Raw genomic sequence first — 27,631 nt, forward strand, 5'->3', positions numbered from 1 at the left:
CATTGCTATGTATTTCGGTCTGTTAATCGCAGATCACATAAAATTTGTGGAAAATATGTCAGAGATTCGAACAAAATGCTGTGTACAACGAGAAAAACAGTCATTCATATTTTTATTAGACGAGAAATATTTCATTTATTTCAAATGATACTTTTTACCATTGTTGTAAATTTTGACGGATACAATAAAAGAAATTGGATCGCGCATTACGTATTAAAATTCTGCCAAAATTTGAAATTGTATGTTATTTATAAAATAATAATACCTAGTATCAAGCCATATAAAGATCGCAATTTCACATTAGTTGAAACACGGCTGAGCGTTGTTATAAACAGCGTCATTATCGTGCTCATGAATACTGAACAGCATTAAACCATCACAAAAATGCAACATTTTAGTAACGCTGCATTTATTAAAAATAGCGCATATCATTTATTATTTTTAACATGAGTGTTCCAATTTGAAAGAAGATATAACAATTGTATCTTAATTTTAGACAATTAGAAATAACAATTATTATATTATTAATATGTTATTAATATATACAATATATTAATGCTTTATGCACAGTATACGATCTTTCTCTTTTTATTTTATTTCTCGTAGATTTATGTGTCATTCCACGAGGTGTCATCCGGTATAAAATCACAAACATGGTTGTTTTCTTAAAAGCAGGTTCCTGGTGCAGCAGCATGCTGATATGGAGATTAAAAGACACGGCACAGTTTCTTGTAACATCGTAAACGAATAGTCTCCAAAAAAGATTTCCTGTATAGTTTGCTTAAAATTTATAACTGTCTTCCGTTATAAATTTTACAAGTAGTTTGACAGACCACTCTAAAAAACAGTTTGTTAGCATGCTTTACAGTAAATTTGATAGCTGTTATAAATATATTAATCAACTGATATGTTGGCAAGAGTAACATATAAAAGATAAAAAGATAAAAAAAATTTTTAGCTCCAATATATTATGTTATTTATTGAAACTTTTAAAGAGAGAACTCATTTATAGTGACATAGTGACATAAATGCAACATCATTGGTTCTTTTTTAATAAAAAGTTAAGTTACACTAGATATTAAATAATTTAAAATTTATTATATAGTTTTTATTTATTTATTAAGAAGAATTAAGAAAAAGAAGAAAAACTCTATTAATAATATTAAAATTCTAGAAACGTATTTACTTTATAGAAATTTATTAAATATAATACAAACAGTTAATTATTTATTAAGTATTATTAATAATACATAAAATAAAAATTATATTACATACATATATGTATATGTATAATTTTAATTTCGTTTATCAACTTATACAATCGAAATAAGGTATCTGTGAGAGGATGCTGACGCCATCTTTTCGTCGAATAACGTACCGTTTGCTGTGTTTCCCAACTTCTGTATATTCAGATACCGCTATTAGATTAGATAATATCTATACATATCACATAATTGTAGAACATTAATAACTACTAAAATTATTTAGCTTTTTAAATTTTACTTTTAAATGAATTATTTAATTATTGCCTAAAATTATAGTCTGTTTTGAGCTCAATCATATATATAATATCCTCTGTTCAATCGATGGTACTACAATGAATTTCTAGGAAAATGACCTTTTCCTTCTGTTGATCATATAAAAATTTGTAGATAAATATTGTTTATTTCATTAATGTAAAATATTTATTCAAGATAGAAAATTGTATATCTCAAAATAATAAAAATTATTAAAGCTATACATTGTAAATAAAAATGTTAACAATTTTCTAAAGATATAATTGTTTGATAAAAATAATACTAATGATAGAACAATTATATTGTCAGTTATTTTATCATTTAATATTATTAGAATCTATGTACATGCTTTATTTGCTAGATATAGCAATATTACTTACACATGTACAATATAAAAGATATTTCCAAACTTCTATTGCATCGCAAATTATGTATAAGTTTTTATTACAATACATATATATTACAAAAGTATTTCTAACAATGAGTATATAGTCATTCAACATGATTAATTACCTGTTCACAATAAATACAAACATAGGTCTCTCTATAAGTAGCACTTACTCAGCCTTACAGTTTCGGTTTAAAGTTTCAAAATGCGATATTCAATAATTCTCTCGAAAGTATAAAAACAATCGAAACTATGCACAGCCTAAGACACTTGTGAGTATCGCGTTATGGAATTTATGATGGCGTGATGACAGAACATGTGTCAACAAATATTCACAGCGACTTTCGATAAGGCAACACTGGCACATTAACATCGCCACGTCTTGTATAGACTGAGTTGTGTAAATATATTCTGCATTGCATATTTTCGAAAATTATCCAAACGTAGATCAATGTCGAAGCTCCACGTGGATCATTTAGAGTTTGTTTTAGTATTAAGTCTTGAAATGAAGTCTGTCGCTTGATTGTCTCCTTTCCGATGCTCCAATGCGCGAATAACATCCGTATCTTTAAATTAATATAAATTTATGTTTAATATATGGCATTTACACATGAATAGTATGCATATGTATGGTTATACTTATATTGAAATTTGACAGACATAATGGATTCTATATTATTTTCAAATTAAAAATTTGTTACATACTTTTCTTGGTCGGACGAGAAAGTTTTAGATGTATTTGTTCTAAAATTGCGAAGCCAGTTTCTGGTTCAGTGTCAGGAATCTCATTAAATGGTAAAAAAGCTTCAGCCATAAATTTTGATCTGAGAAAGTCCTTGTCTTTTACCTCAAATGCCACTATAGCATTCTCTATAGCTCTTTGTTCCGGAGTAAGAGGACTGTAAATGTTGGAATTATTTCATAAATATTCTATTCTATTTTCTATTTATATTCCATACATATAATGATTTTAAAACGATAATAATTAAGTATATTACTAACATGTTAAATGTTTCATCAAAAAGGGGAAAGATCGTTTCTTTCTGCACACGTGTCTTCGGCGCTTTAATTTCTGCAAATTTCTCTTCAGGCAGTAATCTGACTTTTACGTAGGAATCGCATTTACCTGTAATAAACATAGGAAACTCAGATTTCATACATAACATGATTTAACATTTGAAGAAACCCACTGTGAAACTATTCATGCAAGGTGAAAGTGATTATTAATGCTGACGACATATATTCTTATCTGTGAGGTTAATTAACATTAATTTAATTACTAATAATTGATTTCAATTAACAATGTGTAAAATATATTTTTATTCGGTAAGAATAAGATTTTAGAGAACCTCATAGATAAGAGATTACAAATAATCGACGTAAACAATATTCCGTAACAATATTTGATCCTTTTGAGCCAGGAAGACCATTGTATTCATTAGAGACTATATTTTTCTACTTTTAAAAAACGTCAATTCAATACAAATTCGTGCCATGCATTCCCAAAATGCTATTTCCGCGAGAGCAAGCAATTTGATAGAGAATCATGTAATAATTGATGAGGAAGAACTCCATTTTATATTCGCTTTTACATACTTGTCTTCCCTTCTTTGACTCTTTGTTTAGATTTTGAATGTAGTTTACGCTCAAGAGTAGACAGCTTGCCTATAAAATGGCCTATAAAATCGAAAAAAATTGTCATTTCTCCTTTGAAATTCCGCGATTGTTTTCACCAGCGATTGAACATATCAGAATTGAAGTCCCATCATAATTCCCATAAAAAAATACATAAATCTTTATTAAAAAAATAATTATTGCGGTTAATCATCTTAAAATTTCTGTTTTGTATCATTTAATTTACTTATATCATCAAACTTTTCACTTATCAGATATTTTTTTTTCGTAACTGCAAAACTCCACTTCGTGTTTGTTCAAGTTATTTAGTTTTCGTCTAATTACATTTTTATTACTTTCACAAATGTTACTTTTATACCATTGAGGAGAAATTTCGTTAACTTTTTATATTTCTTTACAAAAAAATTTTATTTTACTCACCATTGCTATCTATACAACGGAGATTTCTGGCATTCAGAATCTGTATATTCAATGAATTATCAAGGAAGTATGCTTTGACGCTGACAAGACCGTAAATGGGTTCTTCCATTTCCTTCTGTTCTTCCATACGTTCCTGATGAAAACGATGTATGAGTTCGGCAGTCTCAAGTCCATGTAATTTTAAAACACGTTCGATTTTCTCTAAAATTTGCACGTTTGCTGTTTCATCGGCATCGAGATTAAAGAATCGAATGAGTGTGTGAAGAGTTTTATGCAAGTTCGAGTAAAATGCTGGTGGTCGTCGTTTCTACAAGCAACAGTGTTATTTTATGGAGAACTAAACTTTTTATGATAAGAAAAAGAAATATGCTTGTATTCTTGTTATTCACCTCTAAATTAGTGTTGACTAGTTCATACAACGTTTGCGATATAATTTCCCAAATCACTAGGAGAACTCTGTTAAAGTTATCCTCGTTGAGATTATCATGCAAAGTTCCTAGATTACTGTCTAAATACTGTAGCAGACGATCCATTGCGTTGCTGGTCGTGTCAATTAATTCAGCACCCTCCATGAGATATCTGAAAACGCAAATAAATTTCTCATTAAGGTACTTTAAAACGTAACTAAATTAAAGAAAATTAATTATAATAATCGAGATTAAGCGACCCAACTGGCCAATTTCTATTTATTCGTCTCACAACGTTTCGACCCCGATTGGGTCCTTCTTAAGTGAGATTATACATAAAATTAATTATATGTATATTTTTATAAATCGTATTATAAACTATTACAAATGTCAATTGAATTAAAAGAAAAAGACGCATTTTCAGTTATATTCACCTGTTCATTGCAGGAGTCATTTTGTTGGCTACAACTTCCAACAACTCTATGATCTTGTTCTTCACAGTATCTGTGGCGTTGTCAATAATAAGCTGAAGAGTCTGTCGACAACGATCAGCCTCCTCATGAGTCTTGTGCTCTCCTAAAGCATCCACAATATTCTGCAGTCCCAAATCTTTCGCCAGCGGTGCGATCGATGTTCTGATATAATCGATATTATTAATGGCAAAGCACCAGGCCGTCGATATTGTAAACCTTTTTTCATAGACGCTACTCTGCGAGAGTTGTTCTAATTCTGTTGTCAGCTCCGCTTTTACTGCCATTTTATCTGCATATGCCATGGAACATTTACAAATGTCCTGCAAAGCAATTATTTTATTTTAAATTGTTCAAAGTTATCGTTATTTCTCTCAATCCTATATATTTGCTTGCAATACATTAATTTCCTTATCAACGACAATACATATTACACGTCAATTTAACTTAAATGGACCATTTTAAATCCATTTAAGAAAATAGAATTCTCGAACTTACATCAATAATTCTTGCTACGAACGTATAGGAACCTTCAACGTCGGGCCACGCTAGCTGCGTCCAAAAAACTTTAATTTGATAGAATGTTGTTAATGTATCTACAGCGCTGGAACTGTACTGAACGCTATTGTCGACTGCTTGCAAAGTATCAATTTCGACAGCTCTGTCGATGCGTTTAAGTGCTTTATACACTGCGATTTCCAGCCAATGTGCAACACCACCCCTAAACCAATCGTAATAACTCTGTATCTTCATATCCTCCAATTGTCCTTCGGCACAAAGTACCTGACCAAGTCTGCAAATTGTATATCAAAATTAGCGAAAGGTTTAAAGTTTATCAAGTAAATTTTTTGCAAAATTAAAAAACTCACGTGGCATATCTTTGAAGCGTGAGGTAAAGCTCGAATAGAGTCGTGCCTAAACTCAATTCCGCGTTGTCAGTGCTATCAACTTCAATTCGTTTCAATCTGGCACACACGTCCTCTATAATGATCATGCACATATCACTGATTCTCTTCTCATACGCAATATACATCATTCTTGCATACGGAACATTGACTCTCCTAAAATTTGTAATTAATGTTTATGTCTATGTTATTGAATAGATAAATATTCTCTATGCATCTTATAAGACAGATCGACTTACCTTATGAATAATTTGTCATAATAATCAATAGCTTTCTGTAAGTCCGCTCTAATTAATTGAATTACTTTAATATGATACCTAAGCGCGTCTTCATCCGATTCTGTATCAGGCGAATTATTGCTTAGTATGTGTTCAAACCTAGAACATTAAAATATGCGCCTAGTAAAACTACAAAAGAATGAAATATATTAAGTTTGTGCGTTTTGGTTTGCTTACCATTCGGCGCAGCTTTGTGTAATAGTGTATTCTAAAGCCTGGATTATGTCTATCTTTAAATCATCAGCTTCAGAAAACCAGAAATACATTTTGGCCGGAAAGAGATTAATATCTTCAGGAACTTTCAGAGAGGATATAGATGATAATATCCTAAAATTATTGATTATTCATTTAAGAATTTTGCTTCACCAATCTGAAGTTTAATATTATAAATATCATTAAATATCAATATTAATTGATGTTCAATAATATTTAATATAAAGAATTATCTGCATTAATATCACATATTGTAAAGTTAAAATATTATAAGAATATAAGCAATTACCCTAAAATGGAAGATAATTGTACCATGGTATTTTTATCCCCCAAAATTAACTTTCTAATTTTTCGTATACTGTTTAAGCATGAAAATACAATTTTCTTTGTGGCTTTCCAGAAAAGTTTAGTTTCGTCAACGGAGAACAGACCGCTGTCCATTGGTCTGAGCAAGTCGATTACGAGTTTATTAAAAACTGTGAAACTTAATGGATGTTCCTGATGGATGCTTGCGTATTCGACCCATTGTGCTAGAGCGAGATTTCTAGCTAATAAACCACGTTGCGCGCTATGTTGAAGAATGAGCGCTTCGGCTGGTCCTGACCAACGACCACACCAACAATACTTTTCGACTTTTTCCGTTTCAATCTCGTGAAGAAGCAGCACTCTTAGCAGGTGCCGGTGCTCTTGTGCGGCCACTTGTGCATTATGTTCCGCGCTGAAGGCCAGTCGAAGCTTCACAACACCACGTCGTTTGGACTTGTTTTTCTTGTCTAGAGCGTACCACATTGTATGGCCCGTTGTGGGTATATCCTAAAAATGAACAAAATATATATTTAATATTTAAAGTGTATATAAATACAATATTAATACAATGCAATGTATTTATGAAAATAAAATATATGTATGAAAATATGCTTTTTAAAAAAAATTTGTTATATTACCTTTAATGGTATCCGACATCGACCAATGAATTCATTATTGTGACTACCAGTTGTAGCCGTTACTGCAATTTCTTTCGCTAATTTAACTAAGCCACGAACACCTTTAATATCTTTAACTTTACTCATCTTTTCAGGCACAGTTTCGGCAGCATCAAAATCCCTAGAATAAGATAAAAATAATTAATAATTAGTAATAATTACACAAAGCAATATGTATAACTTACCATACTTCAAGGTATAAGACATCATTTTCAGGATCTTCGAGTGGTCTAAATAATAACAGATACAATATTATAATAATATCCGATAAAAAATTTTTTCAGTTATAAAGTAAAACTTCAATCTTGACCATTTCTAATGCAATATTTAATTAATTTTTAATTGTACAATTAATTAAACTAGTGAGATATTAAAATATTTAATATGTTTATGTCTTCTAAACATTTTAAAACTAATAAAATTTGTCATAAATGAAAAAATGTAATGCGGTAAATTAGAATGATAATTCTTTTAAAAGCAAGAAAATACGTATTTCACTCACAATTCAAAGTGTTCTTCCCAGATTGGGCTTAGTGTGCAAGTTTTCACGGCAGTATTATATCTTCTGGTAGGTGCTGATTCGAGATATAGAGCGCAGAAAGGATCACTTTTGCCGTTAGAATCTTTGGAGACTAATTCTTTGGCTTCGATTACTTCAACGTTAAGATGTAGTTCTGGTGGCTAAACATGAAAATTTTTTAAATATACATGTATATTTTTTTTATACACGATGAAATTGTGATGCTATGTCATTTCATGTAAAAATTTTATATAAAATAATTGTGAAAAAATAAATTACCTCAAGATTTCGCGTTTGTTCCAACACTCCCTCGTGTGTTATGTTATCAATTTTGAAGGCATTTTGTAAATGGTTTAAAAGAGTTTCTTGGCTACATTCTTTAGAGACGTCGAAGCCAATTTGATGTTGTGTCATATATACTAACGCAGTATAAAGCTCCTCGATCTATAAACAATATATTAGAAATAACATTAGTTATAAAAAAGTAGAGAGAACTTTGCAAGAAATACATGTATAAATAGTGACTCACGAAACTTATGAAATACCATTTTATTACAAATTTCTTTCGAAAATTCGTGAACAAAGATATCTGTAGCAAGAAATCATAAATATGTGTTTGTCTATATATGTTATATTAATTTTGAAAAGCCGTTTTTATTAATTGTTTTCTTCAAATTAATTAGTTGTAGATAATAATTGTTGTATAGTACATTTGATTATTTTCGTGAGTCACTGTTATAATATAGTTTTGCCAATAATATTAAATAGGTTCTTTTAAGGGTATTTTTAGGGCTTTGCTGAAAATATCATTAGTATGTCTGAGTATAATGTTTTCAGTCAAAGTATCCATGTACGTTACATCTAAATTATATGTAAATATAGCATTTTTTAACGTTTTTAAAAGGTCAGACAATAAAAATAGTATGTACATGATCTTGAAATTATGAAATTAGAGAATTATCGTAGAATGTATATGACATGTACATACAGTATATCCAGAATAAAGTGCAATTTCAATTTTTCTAATTGCTAATATAAAATAAAAATTGCAGTTTAATATTTAAAAATAAAATTGTATTAATGTATATTTTAATATTTTTTTAGAATAAGGAAGTTAAAAAATTTTAGAAGAGCGGAAGCACATAAATGAAATAAACCTACAACATTTGAAAAGAAAAAGAAGTATAAAAGTCAATAAAATTAATAAATTTTTTTTATGGAAATGCTAATACGTGTTTCTCTTGAGATGTACAAATTTTCCTTATCATTAATCACAACTGTCTGGGATGATCAGACTCACCGTCATGGATTGCAAAAGCGCATTAGTCCTACGCTCAATTTCAGCCTTTGGCACTCCACAAAATGTATTTCTCATACGATTGAGGGTGGACGCCCCTATGGGCGGATTTGTGCTCACCATATTGAATTTCATGTAACTATTTTACTTCTCGAATTCACAAACAACAAAATCACAAGGGGACTGTCATATAGTCACAATAAATTACACATTCTACAGTTTTCACGCAGTTCTTCCGTGATTTGCACTATCCGTGTCCAACGCAATCATTATTAAACGGCCGAACCATAATTCTTTTGCTTAAGCGACACGCCGACAATTTTCTCAAACGATTCTCGAACAGCTGCGACGACGATAACGGACAGTAGATCTAGCGAAAAGAAATCTAGAACGGCACGACAATGACCCGTGGAGATGCAAGACAGAAGATCATGTTGTTCGGGAAGAACAATGACGTTCATGCACCAGCAGTCCTGGCTTCAATTAGACGTTGAACCTGCTCACGCAAACACATTTGGATCTTGCGTGAGGACAAAGAATTCCGCGCACTGACCCCTAACGTACACTTACACTTCGACCAGGGGGAGGGGAGGCAATAAAAGATTATTGTTTTAGCCAAAGATAATTTTTCGAAAGCATTTTATGCTTTACTGACGACAGAGAGAAGATGCCGATTTATCGCACGCGCGATCGACGAATTTCGTTGCGGTATTAAACTCATTTGGTCGGCCAAAGATGAACTTCTACGATGGCCCCGACCTCTCTTATCGACAATACACCGAGTCGTCCATATTCAATCGTTTGCCTGCATAATCAATGATTGTCATGAACCGTAGCACCGCATATATCGTAATGTTAAGGAATTAGTCGTTATCATACGGTCTATGATATAACTATGCACGAGTATTTTAACTGACAGTGAGAGATAAGCTTTGGATAAGATTTATCGCTACTGAAATTCTCATTGCATTATAACTTGTAGTTTTATTTTTGCATTATACACGATTGTTACGTTTCAACATGTTGAGCTTAAATTATTTTTCTAGCTTGTGCAATATTGAAAAGTAAAGTTTGCTTGAAGACAATCTTTAGGTGTTGATATAATTGAAGATAATTAAAAATTCAGCTAATTAAAAATTCAGATAATTAAAAATTTATTGTCGACTTATCAGCGTAAAAACATGTTATTAATGCCGTACAACTCTTTAAGGGAACAGATAAGTTTTAGCCACGCTGGCTGCGACAAACTGGATTATTAGTAAACATTGAAAGTTATTAGCTACATCATGCATCAGTGTGTGTTTAATATGACATGAAAATAACAAGTTTTAAAGTTATGTAATACTATTCAATATAACTTAGATCAGTATATCTTTACTTTAATTGCAAGTTTCAGCATTTTTCAATGTACTTCTAGCGGAAAGAGGATCAGTAATGTGGTAAACATGTGTGCTTAAAATAGTTTCAAACTACCGCGGTTTCAAAGAGATACTTTCTAAATAAACTATCCACACAGATTTATTGCACACTTTTTGGAACAGTTAATAATATTTTGAACATTTTAAAAATTTAATATATATAGATAATTTATGCAAAATTATTAAATCCTGTGATTCTTACATATAACTAAACAAAAAATTAAGTTAAACATTGTTAATAAACTACATATAGATTTCTTATTATTGGCATATATATATATTTGAGATTATTATAATAGAGGCATAACATCAACATATTATTATATTGAATTGTTAAAATTTTGGGACAGTAATTTTTTTATACTTTACACATTTTGTTATCCATATGGGAATTTTTAATTGCTATTGATCGTGAAATTAAGAATTCTATATTTGAGACTAGAATTGGAGCACAGCCTTCAATATCAATGTCCACAGGCAAATATAGTTGCCAAGAGCAATTGACTCTGACAGTGAGATTGAGTATTTGTTTTGTATTGTGTCTCATGGGTCGTGTATACTAATAAAACGAAATCTGCTAAAATCACAAGTATTTAACATGCATTAACGATTCTCTTTATTAATTTTTATGTGTCAATTCTTTCGCGCTAATATCTTTTAACTGTACGTCACAAAGAGAGCGACAGTTCTTCTTTCTCAAGAATTATTGTTATGGTTGCGTGCGTTAATCAACATGAAAACAATCGGCGAATCTGGACACAAAGGAACTATGTCGTATCCCGTTTAGAGTGACCCACAGGGCAAGTGCAAACACAATGCGTTCATACGTTCGCACAATTGCGTCCAATGAAAGCTGATATACCAACAATTAGTTCATTGGCCATCAAGGCACACCATCGAGACACCCGTTGTATGATAAGTAGGATGTATGAATGTATGAAGATACTTCTGTCCTTCGTATTTCAGCTTCGTTTAATTTTCGCTGAATTATGCAATTTTGAGACGGTCCAACTTCTTACGCCCACTTCAATACCAATTCTATTTTTCGACGAGGATGAGTTCGTTTAAGATGTCAGTTATTTTGTATCATATATAGCGACGTCATAGTTATCACAATTATTATTTGTAATACTAATATAATAATTTGCAACACGTACATTGTTTTCACATTGTGTTAACTGTATTATGGCAGCTGTTAATGAAAAATTTATTGTTAATGTTCAAAACTTGAATGTATTAAATAGAAATATCTTGCAATCAAATAATAATAGAAATCACCGACTTATGTTTAAGAAGATTTAGTGCAAATAAAAATAAAAAAAGTACTATAGATATTGAAAAACCAGATCGTACTATGTTTCGTTTCATTTTTAAACAGTGTTCCTGACAATTTGCCAATTTTTCAAGAGGCAATCGAACAGAAGAAGAAAGCATTTTAACCTCGTTTTCTGAGTAGTGATTTATTTTTACGACTTAGCAAATTCCAAATATTGAAGTGCTACAGCTTGTAACAATGTTACACTGAATAAATTATTCTTATAGCAATTCTTTTTAATTATGCTTATATTGCATATTATCTTTACCACATTATTGTTACATCAACTGATTTTTATTATTTTTTTATTGTTTAAATAACTCCGCTTTTTTTTCAAGTCTGAACATTCTGTTATAATTTAATTTTAATTTTTTTAAATATATACGCGCGCGATTTCTCATGTTTGAACATTAGCAATAACTTATTTTTATATTAAAATTAATTTGTAATGTAACAAAAATATTACAAATTTTATCAGTAAAATATATGCAATTGTTTTGACATTTACTCTTCTAAAATGGCACGTTATTCACAACACGTAGCAAGTCGAACTGTATATCACTCATTCAGTTTTAGAGTACACATTTCTTGCATAACTCACCGATGATCTTAGATATTAAAATAATTTGAAACGGATTAACTTAAGGAAAATTTGCTATTCCCTTAGCTAACTAAATCACTTATTAATTTCACGCAGAGACATACGAATAACTTCACCGTGTTTCATTCTTCTAGAATCCCTTGACAAATATATTTTGAGGATTGCTAATACAATTAATCAAACGGCAACAATTAGCGATAAAGCTACAAAAGGTGGTCAGGATAATCAGCGTGAGAAGACAAGACAGGAACTTGACGGAGGCGAGCACCACACTGCCAGGAATAGATGGACCAACAGATCAGAGTCGTCGTACGTCGACTAGACGACTTCGTATTAGTGCATTTGCTAACGGACGAACACGTGGATCTCATTTCAGATTGAGTTTAACTGCTCGATTAAGCGTAAGGCATAACACCCCAGTACAGAGGGTGTACGGTGTACAAACAAGCATTATTATATCATATTATGAAATTATTGCAATCGATTTTGTCGATTTTGACTGTATCAAAGTTCGACTTTAAACCCTAAGAATAAGCGATTATTTTCTAAAGCAATAAAAATTTATTGGAACATTTTAATGCGTATGACATCATGAAAATTAAATATCTATACATATATGAAAGGATACATTGACTATATTAATGAATTTCTTGTGATCAAATTATTTGCGATCAAATGATAAGATATTTTTTTGCAAATTGAGTAAAAATGTGCGTATAATTAATATCGTTAAATATAATACGGATTATAGTATAAATAACAAAAATGTGTTAATAAAATAATTTAGATGATGTCAGACTTACGCGTTTCTTTTTCTTTCCGTCCATTTTAGGAAAAAGTGGTTTGTTGAATTCGGTCAAGTGCATTATTTTTAATAACAAACAGATTTAAAGATAAAATTGAAGGAAGAGAATTGTGACAGTGTTTCGCATGGCAACGCAAGGGAGCGTCTAACTTCGACTACCTTCCCTACCAGACTGAGACCTTTGGAAAAATCAATATTGTTACCAGTCGTTCAATCACGCGGCAGAACATGTAGCAATATACAGAAAATATGACATTTCGATCGTACGAACAGGAGCATGAATCGTGAATGTCTATTATGAACATGTCTATTATAAAAAAATCAAATGCATGTTATGCAGTAACAATCGAGAGAATAATCACCTAATAGGTTTATGAAATAGCTGCATCACGCGTATTTATGAAGTTGCCGACAAAATATAATGCGAATAACTATTCTCCGTTAATTTATAAGTAGATATTCTAATCAATCAAATTTTTATGTTTAAATTGTTCCAATATATTATTCTTAATCATCAAGTTTTTTATTATTTGTTATATAGTAAATAGCCTCCAAAAAGTTTTTTTTAGATGTTTGTATGTTAGATATTTAGATTGAGATGATGAGGTATGTAGACAAATTTTTACAATTTAATATCATTTTACAAACTAATGCAATTATCACCTTTAGCCACTCTCCCATGTCAACGAATCTGTTTCGAATTATGCGGTGTAAGTATATAATACGTTAAAAGTTCTTCAGAATTACACGCGGAGTTTTGATCTTGAACAGACTACTCGTTATCTATTGACGTAGGTGATGCGGTATAGAGCTACTCGAAATATTTTCAGGCAACACTCCGCGTGCCGTTAACGTGTGAGAATTCGTTCTCTTGCCGGAAGTATAGTCATTAATATTCGGAAGTAGACGATGAAATAATCTATCTTGAATTAGAATCTTACCAGATGATAATAGCGTCTCTAAGAGAAGATCTATCAAGTTTCTAGTCTTCACAGTGCATTATTGATCTCAAACCCTATACTTGAATTTGAAATCTGAGTTTAATTATTTAATTTTACCGATTATGATACTTCTCACATTCGACTTTAAAAGAAACAACTGTTTTATTTTAAAAACGTTATTGTTATTACAGTAAGAAAAAATTGCAGTGTGATATTTTATCATCACTTGAGCAAGAAACTATAAGAATTTATATGTACATTAAAATTGATAATTTACCCCATGTCATATTAGTAATAAGTTAAAGATTTTGTTACTTACGTTTAAGCCCACCGATTCGGCCAAGAAATTCCGAGCATGTTCATTTTCATCTCTGTCGCTATCAGTTTCCAGCAAAGCTTCGGTTGGTTCATCGATGCTTCCTTCCTCGTTCAAGGTATCTTCCTCTTCTTCTTCCTGCGTTTCATCTTTTTTTTCTGGAAGTGGACCTTCTGCTTGTTCCTGGGCGCGAGCTTTTTCCGCGAGCAATGTGCCGAGATTTTCGAAGAAGCCGCCATCTGATTCTTGTATTCTAGAATAAGGTATTATTTCAGATTAATAACAAGTTTAATAATTTCTTAATTTTAGAATTATTTTTTTATTTTATAAAGAAAATTTTTCTCTTTTCACAGTATTATAATATCTACGTATGTGTATATATGCATATTGGTAGTATTCATAGCAATATTAAAATAACAAAATATTTTTACCTAATACTAATATATTAACAAATTGTTAAAATAATATTCTCGTGCACATAATTAAAGTACATTCTAGTACATATTCTAGTACATACAATGAATAAATATATTATACATTTAGAATCATAAATTAGCATACTTCTACGCTACTATAACATAAAATTAATATGAAATTCACGTGTAGCATAAATAACTTAATAAACTTAAACATACGTTATAGCGCTTTCAAACATTTTGCTGATTTTATTATTGTGATTATTCAGAAACAAAACATTTGTCAGTAAAATATTCAGGCTTTGGAAAAGAACACAAAGGAAAAAACATGTGAAAAAATTTTTAGGAAAGATATTGGGAGCGAGGATTGCGACTACATACATCTTGATTGTGAGTATGTACAAATTACTGAAAAGCATGACTTATGGCTTCAAGAAAGCGCATAAAATATTGCAACACTACTGTGCTAAAATACAGCGCAAACTTTTCCATCAGTGCAAATCGCACACACACAAACATTTCGTTTCACCTTTTGTTAATAAAGTTGAACGCCGCAAATTTCCAATAGAATCTCGCGACGGTCACTTCTCTCGCTTCCGGCCTTTGAGACATTCGTAAAGCCGCGATCGCATAGTAAGGATGTTTCTCGTCCAGTTTTACAAAATGCGCCATTTTCCTTTTCTCAATCCTTTAGCAAAAACATCATACGTCTTCCAATGAAAATTCACGCAAGAAAAATCACGTTACATTGTCAGACAAGAAAAGTTCTCGATTTTTATATTTAAATTTTATTTACTATTTGTCTTTTTGATAATTTCAGTTTTGTTATTTTGAACTCGGCGTTATACTAGGCGTAATAAAAATAAATATATTAAACTATCTCTTTCGTACTAAATATTATCACATATATAATAAAAAAATACAAAAAATGTGTAAATTATTGTTTTAATATTATTGCCAATAAAAGAACGTGATAAAAAAACAATTGTCTAATATTATTGACTTTTCTGCTTAATTAAAAATAAGTTTATTATGATAAATTTAATTTTACAGAACTAAAACTCAGTTATATAAAGCTAACAAGCAAATCTTTCACGAAAAATTTGAATGCTTTCTTTACACATATTGCACTGTTCAACACTTTGACAGTCTTCTGCAGAATATAACACCTCTTTTGATAAGACACAACGCGATGCACTGTGACATTAGAAGATATCACTTCCAAGGAACTTTTTCATGCAATATATCATGCAAGAATTAATTATGGTAACAGAAACGAATTAACGTTTGTGCTCACTGCTCACATTTCAGTAAGATGGATTGTTTTTCTCAAATTACTGAGTTATCTTTTCTAGAAGCTATGTTCTCGTACCGCGGCTTCGTTCATACTGACTATCACAACATTACGGCTTGGTCATATAAAACGGAAACTTAATTACACAGTATTTCTTTCCTGTTACGTAGAAGGAGAATCCCACTATTACACGAAATTCGAATCCTCGCAAATTACAGATTCCATGAAATTAAATCGGCTCATATAGGTTCGTTAGATTCACATGAACAGTTTTGGAAATATGCATTGGTCCATGTCTGACTACAAACTGGATAAGAATTCGAGTGGGAAACAGGTAGCAAGTAGGCGACTAAAAGTAGGAGAAACCAGGATACGTGTGGGATTTGATTACACAAATAATTAGCAAAGACGTAATGTAGCAAAGACGTAATAAAAAAGTTATCTCCTGCTTAGAATGGATTTATAATTACACTTATTATAACGGACTTGTATAATTATACTTATTATAATTATAACGACGCAATGTTTATACATATCTAACAGAAGATAAAATAATCATTATTCATGAATTTACAACAATATTTAATTGCCTGAAGCTACATTATTATGCAATATTCTCAGTTTGTTTGAATTATTAATTTGTAATATTCCGGTATGTTTGTTAAACATTTTTTTATGTTACTGATATTTTTTTGGAATTTAATACAGCGTGCAATTATAAATTAAGCAAATACGTGCAACATCAGATAAGATAATTGTTCAAGAGATAAGAACAAATTAATTTATAACAAGCTTTACGTAACTATTAAGCTCGATACGACGTAGAACTTGTATTTCTCAGTTTGTCACTCACACAAACTAATTTTAAGAAACAGTTTACGCACTTGCGTAAGAGAACAAAAGACAAGAGGAAAGCTTGATTAATTTCAGCTGATCTTACAATTAGCTGAATAACTTTGATCAAACGTATATTCTCTTCAACTCTTCATTCTAAACAAAACATAAATAAGTAGAAAAATTAAATTAATAAAATTAATAAATTTTTTATCAACAATTGTAGACATTGAGAACAATTTGTAATTTAAATTTTATAATCTGTAAACAATTCGTAAAAACACAACACGAAATACGTTCTCAAATTACGAAGCGAGAAGAGCAAGAAATAGATGTTCGTTGACTTGCGTCACTGTTGCGTTCTTTTTTTTTAAGGCAATGCATTGCTTTCTGAGCCTCTTTTATTCTTAACTCAAGAACGAAATGATTCATGGTATCGCATGCCACTCGAGTATTATGCGGTCGATCGTCGTTTGAACAGTGTAGACTTATTCGATCTTATTTTATTCTTTTTTGCCATCTGCTTTTAGCTTCTTATATTATGTTAATTTCAAAGGATAAACAGTCCAGCTGGATTGTTTCTGTAATTGATAATCGATTTTGATATAAATCGACCATCTGTAGATCAGAAATTATTTTATATTTAGTACAAATTTATGGTTTATTTATAACATATATAAAATCGACGAAATAAATCTGTTACACACACACACACATCCTAAGTATGATATTCTTCGAATTTATTTAAAAATTAAACGCTATATTTTTGTTCCATTTATTACATAAATGTATTTTGCCTCAATCACTTTTATTACTTTGTTTAGGCTTGTTGATCGACTTAAAATAGTGTTTTGCATTTCAAGTTCACACATAATAAGTATAAAGTCTATTGTGATGTAAGTCTTCAATAAGCTAAATGGCCTCGAAATAATATATTCCTAGGCTGGAATGTTTGTGTTTCCAATTTCAAATTCACCAATACAATACATATACTATATATGACGCACATGTTATTTTACCAATAAATATAATAATCATATAGATTAAACATTTTTTTATCAATTTTTCAAGTTTGATTTTGTTACAAATGTTTAAGGAGTGTTTTGTGTTTTTATTATTTTGTAAACATATGAAATTTTAAGTCTTATACGGTTTAAAAGGTAAGTAAGTTTGCAAATCCACAGTGCAATGTTACGTGATATGTAGTACAGTTAGCGTATATAAAATATTATTATTGGAAGGAAATTTTCATTGCTTCAACGTCGCAAATATCGAAGCACTTGTCAATCATTTCCGCAAACTTTAGCAACTATTTGATGTACACATTGACGATGTCACAACTTGGTAGATCTCACCAAGATGATGTCAGAGAATCAATTTGGGTTTTTGCGATTCTCGCAAAGCCATTCACCCAAAGCGATGATCTAAGGCGCCTTTCCACTTTTTCCTCATCATCTTGTTCTTGTTCACTGGGAAAACCAAGGAATTCCCTCGACCACTTCGATGTGACATGCATAGTATTTTCGCGGTAACATGTCATTAAATTGTGGGGAAACCATAGGAAATACAATAAAAATAGAATAGATGCTATATTTTGCTTTACAATAAAAGTCGGTCATTACATATGGAACAGAATTTGCTCTACGATTTTCTTCTCTCTTCTGTTATAATTAATTCTTTTCTTAAAAAATTTTATTTTTGTTGTAATAGAAAATTTATTTTATAATAATTAAATATGTTTTGTATAATAGACTCATGTATTAAATGTATATACTTTGCATATATATAGCATAGTTATATACACACACATATTACAATTAGCAAACTTGGAGATTTAGAGTTTGTTTAAGCGTTTAAAATTATATCTCAGTATATCCTCATATCTCAATTATCCTCATAAACGTGAAGCGAGGAAACAAAGTTGCGATGCGTTAATAAGCTATTTGCATTGATATAATCGGATCACACCTGACCAAATTCCTTCACAGATGGTCGATTTTATGTTCCTCACGCAACGTTAGTACTTAATTATCTCTTACAAAGACGTCAAGCGGTAGTTATGAATCATATAACATCGTGCCGACCTTGGACACCAGATCTCGTGGAACAGCACATATATATAGACACACCTATATGTTTTGCATACAGGTATAGAACTCAGACCTGTTAGTTGCCACGTAGTCCCTCCTCCGAACTCTCCGTGTTAGTCTCATTCTATTAATAGAATGTATCGTACGTACATGTCTGGTTACAGACAATTTAATTTAAGGTTTTACCGATGGGCTAAAAGCACGCATCACGTTTATCGTGGAGCATTATCATCAATCATGAAGATTATGAATTTGCATGCAGAGCTCACCGTTATCGACGCTCCAGTTTTATGCCAAAAATAAGTCATACTTTATGAACTCATCTTGCTATATTCTTGATGTTATTATCAATATATACTATATATATTCAAATATTTTAATAATTTTCGCGCAATCGGTACAATTTTAACTTTTAATATATTCTTTCTTTGTTCGAAGAGTTTAATATTTTTCTCAATATATTCTTGATATACTGTAAAAGATATTTTAGAAGATTGATATACTTTGCTCACTTGTTTTATTACTTTGTTCCTATTATCTTTTCAGTAATTTTAATAAATAACATAAAATTTTTTGTACGAAACATACATTGACTTTTGTTAAAACATATGAGATACAGAGTAATTAAAAGTCAGTGTAAATGATAAAACTCAATTGAAATCTCTTTACCTTATCTCATGCTCCGATTTCTCTCGTTGCTCATTCTCCTTTGCTAATTTCTCTTCTACGATTTTATGATAGAAACCTTTCCACATAGTTTCTTCGTCCATCTTTGTTCGATTTCCTCGATCTCACGCAATGGATCAGTATACGCACCTATATGCGATTTAGCATCCTCCAACAGCTTCACCGTTATTTTAAGCATACGATTGTTAACTGTATCTTATAGTTGCGGAACTTGCAGAAAATGGTATACGTATATTAACCGCGCACTCACAGAAACATTCCTTGCAAGATATTGACCTCGTGTGCGAAAGAAAATTAAGTGTATTTCGCAACGGAAATATGCCGGCTGGAGTTAAGGCCGGTATAGGTGCGACTAGTAAGCGTTCCATTTATTCTTGAATGAAACATTCAACCATTCACTTGTACTTTTTGATCGCTCGGTAGATGGCACCTATTATCAAGTCACAGCATTCTCACTTCTTTTATCCGTTACGCATATTTTACAAAGTGTTTTATGTATTTAAATAATTTTAATTTTACGGTATTATTTTGTCTAAAAATACTTTTTATTTATTCGAAAATACAAATTTAAAAAAAAATAATGATACCGTATAGAGACTCTATTTCTCATATGTATATGTTGAGATAAGTTACGTTTAAAATTAATGTATAATAATTTATTTAATATGGAGCACATATATAAATTTTACTAGCGTCCTTTCATTTAATTAATTTTTAATTTTTTTGTGCGTTTTAAGGAAACAACAAAGAATTATTTAAGCTAAAATTAACATTTAAAAAATCAAGCAGGAAATTAGTATGTAAAAAATTAAAATTTATTGCATACTTATTCTTCTTAGCTAATATTTAAATAAAAATTGAGTAATTAGTGCACGGAAGAAATGTTCGCTCGGTTCATTTCGTCTGTGACTTATCTTTCGTGGTTGTGATGTCAGGCTAATTAAATAATTGTCCAAGACGGGTAGTTGTGTATAGTAAGTGACTCAACATTCGTGGAGTTTATTTTATCATCTCGATGACATCATCTATTATGCAGGTGATCTCTTTGTAGACATGTATGAAATTAATATCGCAGAATCACTGACGCAAAAACGTATTTCTTACCGATACTATTTCTTACTCTGTCCTATATCACGTACATTGCGTTACATCTTCTAAATCAAAATTTACTGCGGCAAGATGGTTAATTTGATTTAAAAGATATAATAAATTTACATGGAAAATATTTTTCAACAATTGTTGATAAACACTGATATAATGGCATATTCGATCAGCCAGTACACTTTATAAAAAAAAACAAAAGAAATTAAAAATTATATAATGTCACTTTCGTCATTAATAACGCAATGATTATTTGAATTTTAATTCTGCTTAAATTGTTTACTTTATTTTATCGTAGACACCAGAAGACAATATCGCAAACGCACTCCATTACTAATTCTAGGCCAGTACCTGTACGAGAATTGATTCCTGGTAAAAGCCGCTATCCAGACTGACGTCGCGATCGTTGCAGTCCTTGAACGCAGGCGCCACGTCGCCATTTCGCTTGATACTATACATATACATACATACATCACTGCGAATGCGTTGAAGGAAACATCAATAATGTTTCTGCGGTATTATGATACGGAAATAGGAATGCGCTAGCTTTAATCTTTACATCAGACAATAATTTACTTTTTTACAAAAGTTATAAAAAATATTTATTATTGAGCTGCAATCTCGAAAACAAATCTTGTATCTTATCATTATCATATCGTGTTACATATATCAAGCAACATTAACGTCTGTTCGAACGAAAGCATAAATTTTCCACTTTTATTATAATATACGTCAATATAGCATGCAACGAGATAAGTTTAACTGAACGTACAGAAGAAATATTTTCCATTGTTCTTGAGACAAATTGCATGACGTACGTTTAAAAGAATCTACATAAAAGACTAAACTAGCTATCTGGAAACATAGTTAGCTCAAACATGCATTGCAAATTGATTATATTGTTCCTATTCGTCGGTAGTGTATTATTTTTAATTTCATATCAATACTAAATAAATCTATAATTAATAATTAATTTTTTTCTCTTCATAACTTGTTGTAGAGATTACTGTATTTTGTACGCCGACGGAAAATATTTATCGTAATAAAACGTTTTCTACATGGACAGCATCCCGAAGAAATCAATTGGATGTTACATCATTTGTTTTGGTAAATCCAAAACAGATTCAACATGCGGAAATAATAATAAAACATTTCTTGGCGAGATTAACTGGACCGATCGCTCAGCCAATAACTCTGAGATTGTCGTCTCCCGATGGAGGTAGTTTGGGAAGCACGATTAATATGATAAGCAAGATTATACGTGCAAAAATTATGGAATTTGCGCAAACCAGCGGATTAATTGCATCGGTTCGTCAGTATGAGCAAACATTGTGGAACTCTACAGTCTCTAATAGTTGGTTTACCGAAGGTCTGGTTCAAGGATCGCTGCTATTATGCGATTTGATCAGAATAGGAGAAGAGATTCGATTTGCGATTAATCATTACTTCAAAACGTATAATATGACCTTATACGAGGATAAGGTAAGTTTGATAGTGTCAAAAGATAATAGATTATTTAAAGTAATTATAGCTAAAACATAAATGTGTGTAGAATTGTTTATAGCTTTAAAATAAATTATTCAATTGTAGTATTATCGAGAAAAATTTTTTTATAAATTAAGATAATTGTATATAAAAAATATAACTTATTAATTATTTCAGGACTTATCACCGCGCAAGCTAACACAGAGTTTTAAGTTTTTCAGTACTATAAATGATGCCGCTAGTTTCAGCAAAAAATTATTTAAATGTTTATTACCGGTAACGGACAAGAGGAAACTAACATCATCTTTTAATTTGGATCGAGCTCTTGCAAATTTAGCGAAAGATTCACCCGATAACACTGTGAAATCATTTAAGTCCAGACTTGATCGAGAATTCGTTCGTTCTGTACCAAGTAACGGCACAACCAGTGAACAATTGTACATGCTGCTATGTCATTCACTTGTTGAAAGGACCAGTCATTACAGCGATTGTATCAAAGAGTTACGACGTTTCACAACTTGCACGTCATCATCGAGAGATCAAAACAAAACAATCGTTCATCATAGATTTCTTGTCAAACCATGGTTAACCGTTATTGAACGTTTAAGTGAATGTAAGATTAATATTGATAAAGATGGCAATGCAAACATTCGCTGCAAATTCGCCGCAAATCGAAGACTGCCGAAGACTACAACGCAGCAAGTGAAATATATTTACGAGAAAATTTTAGACCAACGAATACCTAGACGGTCATCTCTTTACCGTGTTGCGAATGAACTCGGGAATGTACTTTCCAGAAGCATATGGGGAAGTCAACTCACGTATGATATATGTCAATATTTTATGATTTATCAAGAAGGCTACAGAAGATTGAATACGCTTTCGAAAAGTGCCACTAAGGACAAGAGAGCGGCCATGAGGTTAATTATATTTTAATAAATTACGTAATAATATACTTATTAATTTTTATTAGTACACGGTATAACTGGTCATAGTTTTATATTAAAAATTTATAATTAAATTCTTTATGATTTTACATAAATAATCCTTTTAGGTATAAAAAGATGGTTATATCATTGAATATGTATAAAAATGGAATATTAAAAGAAACAATGCTTGCTGTTGGAAATTTTCATTGTTCCGTGTTAGAGATTCAAAAGTTTCTTATTCACGGTATTAGAAGCTCTTTAAAAGAGTCCTGGCACAGTCATTCTAAAATTCTCATTTGCTTATCTGAATGGATAACAAAACTTCTGGAATTATTTGGATGTGCAAATTTAAGTGATACAGATGTTGATACATCGATTTCTACTGATATTCCGCCGACTAATATGACAGATATGACAGATTCAGACAGTGCAAGTAATGAATTTGATGAAAATAATGAAATGAGATATCTTGCTATATATTCTAAGAAAGATCGTAAGTATTTTTATATTAATTATTACACACAAAGAAGGAAATATTTCACTGTATTAATTGTTAATTTCTTAGATTTAATTTTTTAGAATTGCTAAAACCATATTTTATTTTGCTACTGAAGCAGTTCTAACAAATAATATATCTTTATTTTTAAAATCAATTTTTATTAATTGATTTCAAATTTATCAAAGAATTTGGAATTAATAGTTCATCCTCAATGTAGTAGAGCCGAATTTTATAAATTAATAAATTAATTATATATATTTCAGAAATAAGAAAAGAGGCCGATATTATTTTTGAAAGACTAATGCGTTCAATGAATGATGTAAGTAGAATGCGAAGCCAAAATAACAAGAGCACTTTAGCCTGTCTCGCAAATAACTTGCTATTGGTCACTATGTTCATGGAAACAATTAGTTTGGTTTCTACATTATTTTGTTTGGGGGAGCACAAAGATGAATCTAACATCGAAGAATTGGCGGAAGAATGGGTTACACCTGGACACTGGCCAATCATTGTTTCTAAAAGATTTTACAGAAACCGATTAAAAACTATTTCGGATAATATCGATAGCTTATGAGGAAATCATCAATATTGATGGTGAAGACGATGTGAATTCTATTCAAAGCACGTTTATAAATATAACAAACAATTTTTATGGTTTACTTAATAACTAAGAAATAATGAGCAATTTACGATATCAGCGTTGTTAAAATAAGTAAATACATATGTGTTATATTGTTAAAGCAGAAAAATTAATTATACAATATTGCATGCAGTAAACGTATGTCTGTATAAATAAGTGACATGTAAATGCTTAATACATAATGTGTAAAGAAACTTAATAAAATTTTAAATAAAAGTAGTTAGACTATAATCAAAATGATTTTTAAATCTTCTATTTACGCATTTTATTTTATGCAAATTATATAATATATTTTTTATTTTTGGTATTTTTGGTATTCATTAAATGTAAATGTATATCTGTACATTAAATGTATATCATTGCCGTTAAATAATTTATAAGAAATCCTTAACTGAATTCATGTCACACTTACATTGCAATTTCATGTTCCTCGAGATAGCAACTCTATGAATCATTACAATAATTCCGCTGCTAATAAGTAATATTTGATTGACTAATAAGTGTTCGTCTCATCGCGATAAGAAATAATAAATTTCAAATTATCACTTTGCTTATGGTGCTTACATAAATCACGTTCAATCTCGGCACTGTTGCGATACGGTAATTGCAATAGTATCAACGCTTGTAGCTGTTAAACGTTTATGAAATATGTCGTGTCTGACATTTACAACTACGGCGAAATAGATCGTCGCACTTTACATATGCTCGATCACGTTGTACGATGACACAGTCAGCAAAAATGCGCGCAGCAGTCATTATTCTCTATTTTGTTGGTATGAATAGTTATTTACGTTATACATTATTGTTAATAAAGCAGAGAAATATTTATTAATATTTTTAGTTATTATCGTATAAAACGAATATAGGTACTATATACATATAATAACATTAAAGTGATAATTAAATGGCCGCTGTTTCCATTATTATTAATACGAGACATGCCTACATAACATTTACCGTTCTCTATGTATATCCTAGGCTTCCTGTTTGAAGAAACAGGCGGAAATGCAACACATACAGCGCAACCAAAAATTATTGGAGGACAATCAATTGACATAAAATATAGACCTTTCATGGTTAATTATATTTTTCAACTATATACGTCGACGTATTTATCTATTTGCTAACATTTTCTAAAAATAACAATACTTGCAGCTCTCTTTACATAATTCACATGGATTTTTATGCGGTGCCAGTATATTATCGAGGACGTGGGCCATCACTGCTCTTCATTGTTTGTAATGAGATTTTAACATTGTGATTTATTGTTATTAATTCTCTTAGCACATATAATTAGACTTAATTTTTAATTAAACTTACAAATTGAGCACGGGAAGTTTAGTCTTCATAATTTTAACTGTATTCTGATGCTTCATTATTTCCTAGAGTACCGTCGACACAATATTATGTACGGGCTGGATCCAATAAAACAGACAGAGGCGGGTCTGTGCATAGGGTGACGAACATTCATGTATACAACGACACATATCACTCTTGGTTCTCGAGGTTGTTGGAACACGATATCGCGCTTTTTCAAGTAAAACCACCATTTTATTTTTCGAGAACCGTCCGATCAGTTCGTTTACCAAGATCAACCCACGAAAAATCATATGATGAACTATTAGTTTGTGGTTGGGGATACATAAATAATAAAGAAGTGAGTAAGCTAAATTTGTAATACGTAAGAATTTATAGTATACAATCGATATTTTAAATATTTTATATTGCTTACTTATATATTTTCTTATACCAGCAACAAAATTCAAAATTCAAAACTGTCGCATCTCAAAAATGTGTGTAGAATGTTTGTTAAATAAGAACGCTATTGCTTATTGATTACTTGTATTTCTTAGATTCTTTTCTATCTATTTATCAATTTTGTTAAAAAATAAAAAGCAAACGATTTAATTAAAATATTTTATAGAAAGAGAATGCCAAAACTCTTATGGGCGTTTATGTACAGCATGTTCCGTACGAAATTTGTGTTAATGCCACTTCCTCATACGCAATACTCGTCAAAGATGACTATCATTTGTGTTACGGAACCCAAGGAAAAGATGCGTGCTTTGGAGACTCTGGAGGAGCATTAGCCAGTAAAAGAACAATTTACGGCGTTGTATCTTTTGGTCATGGCTGTGGAAAAGTGGCTGGCGTTTACGTCAAAGTTTCGTATTATCGAGAATGGATTAAAGCTGTTGCAAATTTGTGATCAAACGTGCAAATACATAATTTTAATGACTTTATTCTTTCTTTCACAGTCTCCAAGTTTTAATCAACTTTACATATTTTTACTAATTTTTAAAAATAATTAATAATAAAAGAATTAAAATTTGATAAAAATATTCCTACGTATAAATATAATTTATAGATTTATAAAAATTTGTAGATAATTATTTAAAAAACAACAATGTAATAAATCGATTATATTATTTCTTATATATACAGTGATTCGTAGTTTTTCGAAAATGTTTAATAAAATACGTTACTTTTTCTTCTTTTACATTCACGTTGACGTAGAAAAAAAACTGAGAAGATTATTCGACACATCACGCCACTAAAAGCCTCGTGTTCTTATCCGGCAGGTTGAAAGTATTGTTTTCGAGAGAATAGGCACAAAAGGCATATCGAATCACGGAGTCGTGAACCCTCCTGCGTTCAGGTTCGGTGCGTGCAGGAAATCCACCACATACACGTGCTGCGCAAGAGTGTCGCGCACGCCTGCACGCGGCACACGTAGCATTCGCTCGTGCAATGCCGAGTAAAAGGTGTACGTGACTACGTAATGTACGTAATGAATATTTAGTTTTACGTGATAATGATATTTCTTAATGATATTGGCCACTTTTACATATACTGATTATTAAAAATTAAATTAAGGATAAAATATTTCGCTTGAAAAGATTGCCTGAGTAATACATGCACAGATCTTTGTAATGATTTGATATGGTAAATTGGTACATCAGTTTAAAAAAAAAAAAATAAAAAAAATTTAAGTAATATGACATGTATGAGAATATTTGTAACACTCTTATACTTGGCGCAAAAATTAGTAATTGGAATTCTATTTTAAGATTATTTTATCACTTAAAATCATTTGCATAACAATCGCAGCATTAATATAAATCAGAGAAAAAAACTAGATTTTTCTCTTTTTACATATTAAGACATTACATTAAAGAAAATTGAAGTATTAAAGGAAACGTGAAAATAATATTCTTGTGTTTTTA

General features: G+C 30.7%; 3 protein-coding genes across 14 annotated transcripts in view; 2 read left to right on the top strand and 1 right to left on the bottom strand.

Annotated features, from left to right (window-relative positions):
- Positions 1-1,927: 1,927 nt before the first annotated feature.
- Positions 1,928-27,631, bottom strand: part of Stac (C2 and C2B_Munc13-like domain-containing protein staccato) — a 29,321-nt gene continuing 3,617 nt past the window's right edge. For 2 of the 12 annotated variants that reach the window (XM_071769430.1, XM_071769422.1), the window contains exons 2-18: positions 14,433-14,682; positions 8,016-8,180; positions 7,719-7,897; positions 7,402-7,446; positions 7,178-7,337; positions 6,523-7,046; positions 6,198-6,347; positions 5,982-6,119; positions 5,707-5,898; positions 5,336-5,630; positions 4,802-5,160; positions 4,350-4,539; positions 3,961-4,267; positions 3,502-3,582; positions 2,908-3,031; positions 2,611-2,804; positions 1,928-2,471 (exon numbers count right to left, since the gene is read on the bottom strand). In XM_071769430.1, the coding sequence (XP_071625531.1) occupies positions 2,377-2,471; positions 2,611-2,804; positions 2,908-3,031; positions 3,502-3,582; positions 3,961-4,267; positions 4,350-4,539; positions 4,802-5,160; positions 5,336-5,630; positions 5,707-5,898; positions 5,982-6,119; positions 6,198-6,347; positions 6,523-7,046; positions 7,178-7,337; positions 7,402-7,446; positions 7,719-7,897; positions 8,016-8,180; positions 14,433-14,682 (3,448 nt within the window). In that variant the 3' untranslated portion in view covers positions 1,928-2,376. Of the gene's footprint in view, positions 2,472-2,610; positions 2,805-2,907; positions 3,032-3,501; positions 3,583-3,960; positions 4,268-4,349; positions 4,540-4,801; positions 5,161-5,335; positions 5,631-5,706; positions 5,899-5,981; positions 6,120-6,197; positions 6,348-6,522; positions 7,047-7,177; positions 7,338-7,401; positions 7,447-7,718; positions 7,898-8,015; positions 8,181-9,036; positions 10,581-13,170; positions 13,315-14,432; positions 14,683-15,374; positions 15,534-15,965; positions 16,580-19,732; positions 20,206-21,202; positions 21,307-27,631 lie in introns of those variants that run through there. The other 10 variants (XM_071769425.1, XM_071769426.1, XM_071769427.1 and 7 more) reach the window with 10 other exon arrangements.
- On the top strand, positions 21,427-24,579 carry LOC139807926 (uncharacterized). The gene is made up of 4 exons (XM_071769435.1): positions 21,427-22,333; positions 22,514-23,256; positions 23,391-23,758; positions 24,028-24,579. Exons 1-4 carry the CDS (start codon positions 22,094-22,096, stop codon positions 24,336-24,338), a joined length of 1,662 nt encoding a protein of 553 aa, XP_071625536.1. The 5' UTR covers positions 21,427-22,093; the 3' UTR covers positions 24,339-24,579.
- On the top strand, positions 25,126-27,531 carry LOC139807927 (trypsin epsilon). The gene is made up of 5 exons (XM_071769436.1): positions 25,126-25,177; positions 25,383-25,480; positions 25,560-25,642; positions 25,791-26,061; positions 26,329-27,531. The coding sequence occupies exons 1-5, from the start codon at positions 25,126-25,128 to the stop codon at positions 26,611-26,613; spliced, it is 789 nt and encodes a 262-aa protein (XP_071625537.1). The 3' UTR covers positions 26,614-27,531.

This window comes from Temnothorax longispinosus, chromosome 2 (genome assembly GCF_030848805.1).
Source record: "Temnothorax longispinosus isolate EJ_2023e chromosome 2, Tlon_JGU_v1, whole genome shotgun sequence".
Lineage (NCBI taxonomy): Eukaryota > Metazoa > Arthropoda > Insecta > Hymenoptera > Formicidae > Temnothorax > Temnothorax longispinosus.

Bases quoted from the DNA above. Each gene is read 5' to 3' on its own strand.
- LOC139807926 (XM_071769435.1), top strand. From the start codon at position 22,094: ATGATAAGCAAGATTATACGTGCAAAAATTATGGAATTTGCGCAAACC. The intron at 23,257-23,390 runs GTTAATTATATT...TAATCCTTTTAG, and splicing joins GACAAGAGAGCGGCCATGAG to GTATAAAAAGATGGTTATAT. The intron at 23,759-24,027 runs GTAAGTATTTTT...TATATATTTCAG, and splicing joins TATATATTCTAAGAAAGATC to AAATAAGAAAAGAGGCCGAT.
- LOC139807927 (XM_071769436.1), top strand. From the start codon at position 25,126: ATGACACAGTCAGCAAAAATGCGCGCAGCAGTCATTATTCTCTATTTT. The intron at 25,178-25,382 runs GTATGAATAGTT...TGTATATCCTAG, and splicing joins CATTATTCTCTATTTTGTTG to GCTTCCTGTTTGAAGAAACA. The intron at 25,481-25,559 runs GTTAATTATATT...CAATACTTGCAG, and splicing joins TAAAATATAGACCTTTCATG to CTCTCTTTACATAATTCACA.